This window comes from Dendropsophus ebraccatus, chromosome 4 (genome assembly GCF_027789765.1).
Source record: "Dendropsophus ebraccatus isolate aDenEbr1 chromosome 4, aDenEbr1.pat, whole genome shotgun sequence".
Lineage (NCBI taxonomy): Eukaryota > Metazoa > Chordata > Amphibia > Anura > Hylidae > Dendropsophus > Dendropsophus ebraccatus.
Window position 1 is genome coordinate 78,586,013 of NC_091457.1, and position 12,536 is coordinate 78,598,548.

General features: G+C 41.7%; 1 protein-coding gene across 9 annotated transcripts in view; it reads left to right on the forward strand.

The window, feature by feature from the left end:
* Positions 1–12,536, forward strand: part of NFAT5 (nuclear factor of activated T cells 5) — a 110,801-nt gene that overhangs the window by 79,293 nt on the left and 18,972 nt on the right. For all 9 annotated transcript variants that reach the window (XM_069966109.1, XM_069966112.1, XM_069966110.1 and 6 more), the window contains 5 exons: positions 5,199–5,385; positions 7,038–7,228; positions 9,024–9,196; positions 10,845–10,979; positions 12,218–12,270. In XM_069966109.1, coding sequence (XP_069822210.1) covers positions 5,199–5,385; positions 7,038–7,228; positions 9,024–9,196; positions 10,845–10,979; positions 12,218–12,270 — 739 coding nt within the window. The remainder of the gene's footprint in view (positions 1–5,198; positions 5,386–7,037; positions 7,229–9,023; positions 9,197–10,844; positions 10,980–12,217; positions 12,271–12,536) is intronic.

The window sequence follows — 12,536 nt, forward strand, 5'->3', positions numbered from 1 at the left end:
CTGTAAAATGCATGTCCTCTGGAGCAAGAGATGCTCTTTGTAACCACTGGGGCCTAGAGATGAGGATCCAGAACAGAGGACACCTCCCCACTAACTCAGGATGTTCTTCTTTTTTTTTCTTTTTTTTTTTATCAAATTTTTTTTAATTAAAATTTTATTTCCTTAAAGCGTAACTGTCATATTTTTTTTATTGCAGAAATCAGTAGTATAAGCGATTTTAAGAAACTCTGTAATAGGTTTTATCAGCCAAAAAAGCCTCCTTCTGTACTCAAGAAGCAATCTCCCAGCCTCCCCCCCCTTGACTTCTTATCTTTGTATTATCAGGCAAACACGTCTTCATTACAGAGAAGCCAGTGAAGATGGGTTCTGCTCTCTCCATTGTAAGCCTATCAAGAGGGGAGGGGCTGAGGGAGATGAGGGAGCAGGAAGAGGTGACATGAAGGTCAGCTGTTTGTAGACTGTCTGAGCACCTAAACCGCAGGATTCTGGGGTAGGAAAGGTCAGTGCTTATCTATGAACTTACTGAGAGAAGATTGCAGGGTATTGTGCTGTGCAAGACTGCTCCGTGCTCAGTTACTCCTAACAGCCCCTCCCCTCTCCATAGCCACATAATGGAGACAGAAATCCTGCTTCATCTGATGTGAGGGGGGAGGCTGGGAGATTGCTTTTTCAGTCCAGAAGGAAACTCTTTTGGTTTATAAAACCTATTACAGAGTTTCTTAAAATCGCTCGAACTGTTGATATTTAATGTTTTAAAAAAAATAACCCTGAAATGACCGTTACGCTTTAACAAAATAAACTTTGCAAAACAGTATTGCGAAAGTTTAAAAAAAACGCAGCATTTCCGACTGGCAGAGGCCATAATTGTGTGGCACTATAGTAGAACTCATCAGATTCCTACATATATTGTATCCTCAACACATAGACTGAACGTGTGCACAACAAAACAGTACATCACATGGGCGTGCAGAAAGAAAAGAGAGAGCCGGAGCGAGCCCCCAACAGTAGCAGTAGACAACCATCTAGGAAACCCTTCCAAAAGCAGCATGGTTTTATGGCATCAATTTCATCTCCCCCAATGTTCACCTAGTCAACACTGTATGCAGAGTAACTGCTAGTCCCCAGAGATACCATTAAGCCCCTGTAAACAGCTTTCTAGACCTCAGCCGTGCATGTTTGTACCAGGCCCCTTTCTCCATGTCGATCCCCAGTTGCTGTGTTTCGCCAGTAGTAGAAACTCTTCCATAGGTGAATGTTGAATGAGTCTGGAAGGAAGCCCTGGGGTGTCTATCCAAGGTAGTTTAAAATGTAGATGTAGCTTTGCTTTTCTGATAGACCCCCCTTTTCCAGCCTAATAATATCATTAATCCTAGTTATTAATTTGACAGCTGTATGTGACACAAGCTGAATCCAATGCCTGGCTATAAGCTTACGAGCATGTTTATAGTTTTCTGCAGAAAGCCACCTCAACACCTGATGGCTCATCATCAGTAGTTACCAAACTTAGGAGGCTCTTGTGGTTCCTCTGGTATTGTGATGCCATATACCTTCCTGATTTTAAGCCAAAACCTCCCTCCAATACCTATCCAGTTCTTTACAGCTCCATATTAAAAGAACTACATGGGCATCCTCCTTCCCACACCTTGGACAGTTAGCTGAGAATGCCAATTCTGTGTAAGAACCAGGGCTGTGGAGTCGGTAAGCCGCAACTCCGACTCCGACTCCTGAATTTTATCAGGACCGACTCCCGACTCCTGCTCCTTCATAAATGGACGGTCATATAGCAGGGGAGTTATTTATCACACTGGCTCAGCAGCTTCTCCCTAATGTCCTACATGATCCTGGGGCAACTTCTGAGGGAATAAAGGAATACTGTATATAAAGCAGATTCTCCTGTGTGTGCAGTGGATGCAGCCAGTCTCCAGCCTCCATGTCCTGAACTACTCACAACTAGCCTAGATGGAGCAGGTGTTTTTTTCCTGCTGACAGTCTTCTATGTTTCTAATTAAATATTCACCATACTTGAAGAAACACTGCTAACAATGCCAGATATCGGTAATAGAGAGGGGTCACACATAGTGATATAGAGAGGGGTCACACATAGTGATATAGAGAGGGGTCACACATAGTGATATAGAGAGGGGTCACACATAGTGATATAGAGAGGGGTCACACATAGTGATATAGAGAGGGGTCACACATAGTGATATAGAGAGGGGTCACACATAGTGATATAGAGGGTCACTGTGGGGGCGCACACACACACACACACACACACACACAGCCTGCTGCAGCCATAGCATACACACTTACCCACACAGCCTGCTGCAGCCTTAGCGCACACCACACAAACACACAGACACACACAGCTTGCTGCAGCCATAGCGCACACACACACACACACACACACACAGCTTGCTGCAGCCATAGCGCGCACACACACACACACACACACACACACACACAGCCTGCTGCAGCCATAGCATACACACACAGACTGCTGCAGTCATAGCACACACACAACCTACTGCAGTCATAGCACGCACACACACACATGTTCTGTATTTGTGAATTGTAATAGGGTTTTTTATTTTACCCATTGTACATATAACCTGTCTTGGGTCTGCCGTCCTCTGTAAATTGTAACAGGTATGTAGATTGTTCTTAATGATCTGATGTGTCAGCCACTTTGTGATATACTATTGTTAGAGGGTTTCTCTGAACAAGGTGTCTTCATTTGAAATGCCTTATTACTGAATTTTAGAGTTCGGTTTTCCATTAAAGCCCACACCATGCTATTAGCTTTTTTATGGGTCCTTTATATTCTGGAGGACTAATGTATCCATGTTTTGTGCATATGGCCAATTAATAGAAATTTAGGCTTTGATAGCTGCTGTTGTATCTCCAGCTGATTAGTGATGGGTAAAAACCTCAATTTAGTAGACACTTAGAACAGGCAGTAGTTGTCCAAAACACAAAGCAGGCTGCTGCTCCACCTCCTAAAAGGGATGCTTACGATAACATTATATTAATAAATTTCTCTAACATAATAGTTTATCTCCAATAAAAACTGTAAATTGAATAGGGATATTTTGGATTTATAATCTATTTAGAATAAATCCCTTAGGCTAAAAAGCCTCGGGAGTAGAGCCCCATTAGCTAGACAATGGAGGAATCGGTCATTATTGGACTAGGAGGACCTGTGATTGTCACTTACTGGCTGAGTGGGCAATCCATCATTCAGCTAAAGTACTTTAACCTGAGTTGTGACGTACCAGGAAGCCGGGGAAATAGGCGCATCCGGGAGCAGTGATTTAGCATTGCACTGCGATTTTTATTTTCACCAGACTTCGCTTATAATGCACTCAAAATCAAAATTTGGTCCCTGAGTACCAGTACCTGGCATGCTGGGGGTGGGGGGTTAGTATTCATCATCCAGTGAGTTACAGGCTCCTCATGGAAGTGATCCATGAGTTCCCCATATTTGACGGAAGGAAACAAAAGTAATACAGTGCACAATTTTTGTGTAAGTAGAATCTCCTTTTAAAGTGTTTTGTGGAATGAAAAAGTAGTGTCACGTACACAAAACATTAGAAAACAATTTGCTGAGACTATCCAGAGGCTCAAAAATGAGTTGGATTTCATTCTTTGTTGTTTGGTCCTAGCATACAGACACGGTACACCTGTTTTTATATGAAGCCGATCATGGGTAATTGAATCTGTAGGAACAACCAGGGCTGTGGAGTCTGTAAGCCGCAACTCCGACAGGGGAGTTATTTATCACACTGGCTCAGCAGCTTCTACCTAATGTCCTACATGATCCTGGGGCCACTTCTGAGGGAATGAGGAAAGATATAAAACAGATTCTCCTGTGTGTGTGCAGTGGATGCAGCCAGTCACAAGCCTCCATGTCCTGAACTACTCACAACTAGACTAGATGGAGCAGGTGGTCTTTTCTGCTGACAATCTTCTATGTTTCTAACTAAATATTCACCATATTCAAAGAAAAACTGCTAGCAGTGCCAGATACCTGTGATATAAAGGTCAGCCATAGTGATATAGAGGGGTCACTGTGGGTTTGGGAGCACGCCATAGCGCACACACACACAGCATGCTGCAGCCATAGCACACACACACACACACACACACACACACACACACACCCTGCTGCAGCCATTGCATACACACACATACATAGCCTCCTGCAGCCATAGCATACACACACATACACAGCCTGCTGCAGCCATAGCGCGCACACACACAGCCTGCTGCAGCCGTAGCACACACACACACGCACACACACAGCCTGCTGCAGCCATAGTACATACACACACAGCCTGCTGCAGCCATAGCATACACACATGCACAGCCTACTGCAGCCATAGAACACTGAAGAAAAACACCACATTGAGGACAGAGGTTACTGCTGCACTACTTATGTCTTCTTTTTCTCTATATTACACAGGATATCATATTACACTGCTGCTCATATACAGTCATCCAGCATCCAGGAAGAGAACAGCACAGATCTCCCCCCACACAATGGACTCTTCCAGCTCAGAAACAAACTGCCAATTAGTGACCGACAACTTTTCCATGACCACCCTTATCTAATAGGGCCAGATACCTATTAGAATGTTGCTCATAATATATATTGATGAGCAAAACTTATAAAAATTGTATCAAAACTTAATTCTAAATTATGCTAAGATTTTTTTTTAAAGCTGGAGTCGGTACATTTTTTCCAACTCCAGCCAAAACTAGTCCTGGCTTCGACTCCAAGACTCCGACTCCACAGCCCTGGGAACAACTACCTTTCTTTTCTATTCCCCTTTCTTCATAGTGCAGCATAGTAAATAGATGCTGTTTTGTTATCTCTTAAAAGGGGCTGTCTGAGCAGGATCCATTTTAAATATATGCCTGGGAAGGGTGTAAATAAAAAAAAAAAATCATGTATTTATCATTCTGGCTGCCCCTGTCAGTATAATGCAGCTTTGGTACCTGTCATGTTGTGTTTTCAGCTTCAGTGATGTGACATCACAGGACCTCCCAGCCAATCAAGGGCTGGAGTGATGTCTGGCTTTAGACACTGGCATATTTATATATAAAATGAGTTCTGCTCAGACAACCTCTTTAATGGTTTATTGTACATTTTAAAACCTTAAGACAAAGAATTTATTGAATTATGTTATGTTCAGAGCCTCAGAATCTCCAAAGGGAGGAAAGAAGAGTCCATTACTGTGTGAGCAGTTTCCATCGAAAAGTGAAGGGAAAGAACTGAAGATTGTGGTACAGCCCGAGACTCAGCATCGTGCCAGATACCTGACAGAGGGAAGCCGTGGCTCTGTGAAAGACCGAACACAACAGGGATTTCCTACAGTAAAGGTAGGTGTAATTGTCACATTGAGCATGGAGGGGTTTTCACTATGTCATAAGTATTTTACTGTAGTGCTTATATTGACTGTTAAACTACCACTACCAGCATGGTAGAACCTGTTGCAGGGCCTGTTTTTGGAAATCTATTAAAGTTTTTAAAGCAGACCTGTCAGCAGGAATACATGGTGTATATAAGCACATTTCTAGATAGAGCTTCACATCATGATTCTGGGCATACCTTCTTTTTATCTCCATAGTCCTTTCCAGTGGTGAGATATAGTCTTTTTTGTTAATATGTAAATGAGGCTCAAAAGCCCAGGTAGGTTCACTTTTTCACCTCCTCTGAACCCACTTGAATCCGCCTGCCCTGTGTCACAGACAAACAACTTTTTCAGTCAATATCCAAGATAGAAGTTTAAAGGGGTATTACACTCAAACATAACTTTTTTTATGTTGCTGATGAGACTAACAATTCATTCCATATTTGTTATTATCTATTTGATCTCCTTCTCCCAGTTCTGAGCTGCTGCTTTCTGCTGAAGACATAAAAAACTGTGCAAGCCCCTCTCTCTGTCTCCCCTTCCTCCAACCTCCAGCTGATGTAAACAAGTCCCTGACTGGCTTTATCTGCAACATTGTAGGTGTTTTGTAATGCTGGAAGGGTTATTTTGAGGTCAAGTTGCTCACTTTGATTAATTCTCCCAGCATTACAAAGAAGCTACAATGTGGCAGATAACGCCCGCCAGGGAATTGTTTACATAAGCTGTCTCAGAAGGGAGGGGGAAAGAGAGAGAGAGAGAGAGAGAGAGAGGCTCAAACATAGATAGGGCCCTATTACACCAACATATATGTGACAGATTATCTCACAGATTTTTACAGCCAAAGACAAGAATGGATATGAAAAGAGGAGAAATACAGTCTTTCCTTTATGACCCGTTCTCTGTTTATATTCCATTCCTGGCTTTGGTTGCAAAAATCTGTCAGATAATCTGTCATATATGTTGGTGTAATAGGGCCCTTAAAAACATGGCCACCTTCTTTCAGCAGCACCACTTACATTTTGGTTGTGCTTTTGCAGTTCATTTCTCTTTAAGTGAAATGAGCTGAATTGTAATGAGGACAGGGCTGGTGCTGTTTTTTCAAGAAAGTAGTTGTGATCCTAAATAACCCCCTTTAAGGTGAGTAGTTTAATAGTGTACAGAAGAAACTGCTTAGCATCCAGGATTTTGAACAAAGCAGTCACCTGAACATAATAGCCAAGCAGAAGCTTATTAGAGTTCCTTATTGTCAGCCAATTCCTATCTCCTCAAGTGCTGGAATTTCACAGACAAGAAATACATAGCAGTGTTCAGAATCGCTAGAACACCATCATCCTTGTCCCGCTGCAGAGATTCCAACTTAATGCAGGGATTCAGGGAGTACTAGATCAAATCCTGAAAGAGGGCATGAACCATGTGAAAGTTTTATCGTGAGGTGTTATTTAGATGCATTAGTAGGACAATGTGAACCTGGCCTAAGGCATTAAGGTGTGTTTATTGCATATATAAGTATGTACAGTCTAAAGCCTTTTATAATGTGTGTAGAAGCTCATACACTATTATCCTAGTACATAGACACCCTTATTTTCTGAACGCTGATAAGATATTATTCCTCTTTTCCAGCTGGAAGGTCATAATGAGCCTGTGGTGCTTCAAGTGTTTGTAGGCAATGATTCTGGCCGAGTGAAGCCGCATGGATTCTATCAGGCCTGCAGAGTGACTGGGAGGAACACAACTCCCTGCAAGGAAGTGGATATAGAGGGCACCACAGTCATAGAGGTCATGCTTGACCCAGGCAACGTGATGACTCTAGCGTAAGTAAATAATCTACCAGCAGCTCTCACCCTCGGGAGCTGAATTGCTGTACCCCTTGTGACATGTTTCTGTCACTATGCCATGCATGTATGCTGCTTTTATTGGGCCTTATCATAGATTTTTATCTAAAAGGCAGACATTCCAGATTCTATTACCACTGGACCATGTGAAGAATGCAGTCTTTCCTGAAACTCTGCATGAAAGGGAAAAAAAAGAGGAAAAAAAAAAACCTGACAATGACCCTGTAATTTTATTCCATTGCAAAGCTATTGGAGAAATGTATGAGTCATTTATACAAAGTTACAAAGCTTTTTGGTAGACTTTTTGGAGAACTAGCTGTTCTCAAGATCTCTAGTCTCCCTTTAGAACAGAGTTGTGGATTGCCCTTGGTACCGCCATTCCCCACTAACAGCTGTAGACAGAGGATAACATCTTAAGCTGGGAATATCGCAGAGGCATGATACTTTCTTGCTTTCCTTTTATTGATGTACTGAATTATGTTCTAATAAAATAAAAGGAAAAGGCTTCACCTACAAAATAACTGCCAACACATTAATGATCTCTGTCTGCCCGAGCCATGTTTAACTAGGCTTGTTGAGAGAACAATAGAGCTGTTACACTCACATTCTGTCATTCCAATCCCCACACATTATAATGATACTGCTTTACAGCGCACATCCTCCATTTGCAGCAGCAGTAAAGTGACAACATTTTCCCCTGCCATTCAGCAGAATAAAGCCAGGATTCATGTAAAACAACAAATATTTTGTATCTAATTGTCAGTTCCATAGAACTACCGAAATAAAAAAAAAAATGAAATGTCCCCTTTTAACCTCTTAATGACTATGGGCGTAAATGTACACCCTTGTGTCGTTAGGGGAGTTCAGAAGGGGGCCGCACGGCGACCTCGCTCTTGCTATCTGCGGCTGTATTTAAAATGCTTCTTTTCCCCTTCCCTGGTGTCTAGTGTGTGTGTGTGTGGGGGGGTTGCATATATTTTTAAAAGAATGTTAAATTGTTTAAAAGCCATCAAATAAAATAAGTGTTACACAAGTTATATATCGTTGTAATCGTAACAACTTGAGAAACAGGCATAACAGGTAAGTTTTACCCTAGGGAAAATGGCGTAAACCCGAAACCTCCCCAAATTAAAAAAAATTCTGGTTTCGCAGCGTACTTTATGAAAATATTCAGCCTGTCATTGCAAAGTACAATTAGTGGCGCAAAAAATAAGGGCTCATGTGGGTCTCTAGGTGAAAAAAATGCAAGTTCTATGGCCTTTTAAGCGCAAGGAGTCAAAAACAAAAGCGCAAAAATGGAAATTGGCCTGGTCCTTAAGGGATTAACGTGATCTGTTTTCAAATTAGTGACATGAATAGCGCACCTTTGTGCAAGTAGGCACACAGAGTCACACACATGAACTGGCCACATACACTAAGGACAACCAAACATATGGTAAATCTGACAGACACTAAAGCCCCAGTGTGTCCAGACTTTGAAAACCTGGGCCAATGTCCTATAAATCCCATTTTTATTTCAGTGTTTTAGGCTTTTTTTTACCTTGAGCCATTTACTAGTTTTCTAAAGCATACTGTGGGGCTAATACTGGGTTTTGCAGCTGTGTTGCTGAGCTGCAGTTTTTGGCATGTCTTCTCTTCGCTTCCAGTCCGTTTGGTGTTAAATACAGTTAAGTGATAATTGCCGTAGTAACCCATCCCCGCCATGCTTTTTGTAAGGTATTTCATTAAAAGCCTTCACACATTTAACCCTTTATGCACTTTGCTTTTATCACAGGGTTGATTGTGTTGGGATCCTCAAGCTCAGAAATGCTGATGTCGAAGCCCGTATCGGAATTGCTGGTTCCAAGAAGAAGAGCACACGGGCAAGGCTTGTGTTTCGAGTAAACATCCCTCGGAAGGATGGCTCCGTTTTAACCTTACAAACCCCCTCATCTCCAATCTTGTGTAGTAAGTGTTTTAACTACATTAATTCAAAACTGTTCACCATTGTATGATATGTCTAATGGCATATTGGTTATCTAAAAGATATATGGAAATATAACACATGTACATTCATACATTTTGTTGACTGTTCTGACTACTGATAGAAATTCTAGTCAAGATGCGCTCTCCGTTCATAGCTATACAGGATGAACAGGAAGCTCAGCTAAACTGGTCACAAACATTTTCTAAAATTCATCCAGTATTGTTATCTTCCAACATTGGTTTAACATGAGCAGTGTTGGATTGGGGTGCATATGGCCCACCAGCAAAGTCGATTTTGGGGACCCATTGTCCATCTACAGGCAATGTATTCTCTTATTCTCTTTTATCAATTTTCAAGCACTGTGTTTTCCATTAACTTTAAAAGGGTGATCCAGGGTTTAAAAAAAAAAAAAAAAACACAGCAAAAACAGCACCACCTCTGTTCCCAGGTTGTGTGTGGTATGTATCACACAACTCAATTGGACTGAGCTGCAAAAACACCCAAACTGAAGACAAGAGTTTTGCTGTTTCTGGAAAAAGCAGCCGTGATAAAAAAGTAACAACTCTCCACCTACAAAGAAACATAAGATTGTTGTCAGAAGAAGACCACTTGGTTCATCTAGTCTGCCTTATATTTTCCATTTTATTTTCTTAGCATAGATGTGACATCTATGGAGTATGTAGTGAGCAGGAATGGGCAGTTTGGCTCAGTGGAACCCTGTTCTCCCAATAGGTGACAGCCAGAGAGGTGGCATTAATGGCATATCCTGTGATGTCATGCAGCTTTCAACTTGATTGTTTATGGCAATGTGGTTTTGCCTGTAGCTTTAAGCAGATCCTGAAAGTCTGCATCTATTAGGGCATGGTAGGGGCTGTTTCCTTTCTCTGTACCATTTACTGATTCCTATGTACCATATTGACCGAAAGACAGACACCAGCATTGCCCATGGTGGGGTTTGTTAGAGCTCATGGTGTGTGTCATTTTACCAAACAAAATATCTCCTGCATTTTGTGCCATTTTGTCCAGTATTTTTTAGACTCTGCAAGGCAGGTGGGAATTACAAAATGTTGTTAAAGTCCGTGCTTTTGGAAGGGGCTTGTGCCCTTTGTTCCCATTTGTTTTTAATCTGCTGTGTACACACAATCCATTTTATTCATATAGCTGCCAAAGCATACACTATCTCTGTTTCCATGATCAAATAAATATATCTTAAAATTTTACCAGAGTGTTTATCAGTACAAAACCATACAATCAATCCCTCCCCCCCACAGACAGAGTAGCTGTCACTATTGAAGAGTATCAAGGAACTTATTAGCTAGATGATCACTGTTTTCTGATCAGATGAGGCTGGATGAATAGAACTTTAATACTGCCTAGGAAACCTGGAAAGAAAGAAAAACACATTACCCTTTTATACACCATTTGGCCTACTGTTTGTGTTTATACATTATTGGGGCTTAGCTGCAGTTGTCCCTTTCTGAAAACTCACCAGTAATGGCAGACTTCCTGACATGACTAACAAGTATTTCTCTCGGAGGTACAACTACCTATTGCATCTTTCTACAATGGTTCAATACCCAGAAGCCTTTATGTATCTGTTACATTAACATGTCCTCTTCTGTTCTCTAGCTCAGCCGGCAGGGGTGCCAGAGATTCTCAAGAAAAGTCTGCACAGCTGTTCTGTAAAAGGAGAAGAGGAGGTGTTCTTGATAGGCAAAAACTTCCTAAAAGGAGCGAAGGTTGTGTTTCAAGAAAACATTGCTGGTATATACAACTCTGGTTCTACTTGTTCATTTTCATATCAGTTTTTTTTTTTTTTTTTTTTATTGAAGAAATGTTTGGTAATCATCTGTTTATCTGCTCTTCTTTTTGTCTGCTAAGCTCAAAGTACCCTGTAAGCAGGGTAACACTAACCATTTGGGCAGCACTTGAAGGCCTATGGTCAAGAGGAGGTTCTAAAATTTCTCAGTTAGATGAAGTGTTTGTAAAAATTTGGATGCAAAGGTTGAAGAAAGGAAAAGTGAACATATTGAAGTGAAGGTTGTTAAAGGAGTTGTCCGGCGCTAAAAAATTATTCACAGAATAACACACATTACAAAGTTATACAACTTTGTAATGTATGTTATGTCTGTGAATGGCCCCCTTCCCCGTGTCCCACCACCCCCACCCGTGTACCCGGAAGTGTGGTGCGCTATACTCACCTGTCACGTGCCGACCACGGTCTCCGATCCTCAGCAGTGACGTCTTCTTCGGGCGGCCGGCGGATCTTCCCGAGTGCCGGCCACCCTCTGCAGCGTCATCCGAAGCTCAGCCGCGATTGGCTGAGCATAACTGTGCTCAGCCAATCGCGGCTGAGCGGCTGATGACGCGGCCACGTAGGGGGCCACGTAGGGGGAAGGGGGCCATTCACAGACATAACATACATTACAAAGTTGTATAACTTTGTAATGTGTGTTATTCTGTGAATAATTTTTTAGCGCCGGACAACCCCTTTATCTAGGTGGTCAGGAGCACACAACTATTTATTGCCCAGTTGTTCACTCCAGGTGGGGTACTTTTAGAGGTTTTGCAGCTTGAGGCAAACATGGAACGGCTTTCCCTCCTGGAGTGTCGAATAGGAGTGTTCTGCATAGCTGCCCAAATGTAACTCCACCTGCGGTCAGAAAAAGGTGCCTCCCAAGGGATAGTTTTTATTTCACCATATGGGTGGTGCACTCATAGTCCAGACTACAGTGGCCTTCATTGGTAGGGCAAAAAGAAATTAAACATGAAGATAGTATTTCATTTTTAGGTGGGTAGTAAAGCTTTGTTAAGACTGAGCCTGGGTTCACACTGTGTTTTTTCAGTTTTTTAAAATATCCTTCTTTAAATTGTTACTTTTAACAAACACAAAAATGTGGTCAACCACGTTTTCGTGTACGCTTAAAAATCCACAGTGTAAACCCAGCCTTATATGTTGTGGTTGTTGTTAATGGTGGATTTTTTTTTTCTCTCTATTTCAGATGACAATTCGTGGAAAGCTGAAGCTGAAATTGATATGGAGTTATTTCATCAGGTACCACAGCACTTTCTGGGCATTATACATACAGCTACCTTCTAATTATGATGATGGACAAGAAGACAATTTCAAGTTATTTTTGATTTTAAAGAGGCACATTAAATCAGGGTGTAGAGTCTTACCTCTATGCTTGGCAGGGCAAATGGCCAGTGCTTTGAATCTTGTGTATGAGCCCCATAAAAAATCAATCTAAAGCCTGCTATATGTATAAAATTCAAAAATAGTGCATACTAACTGTGCACATTTCAGCATTGGTTTTCTGG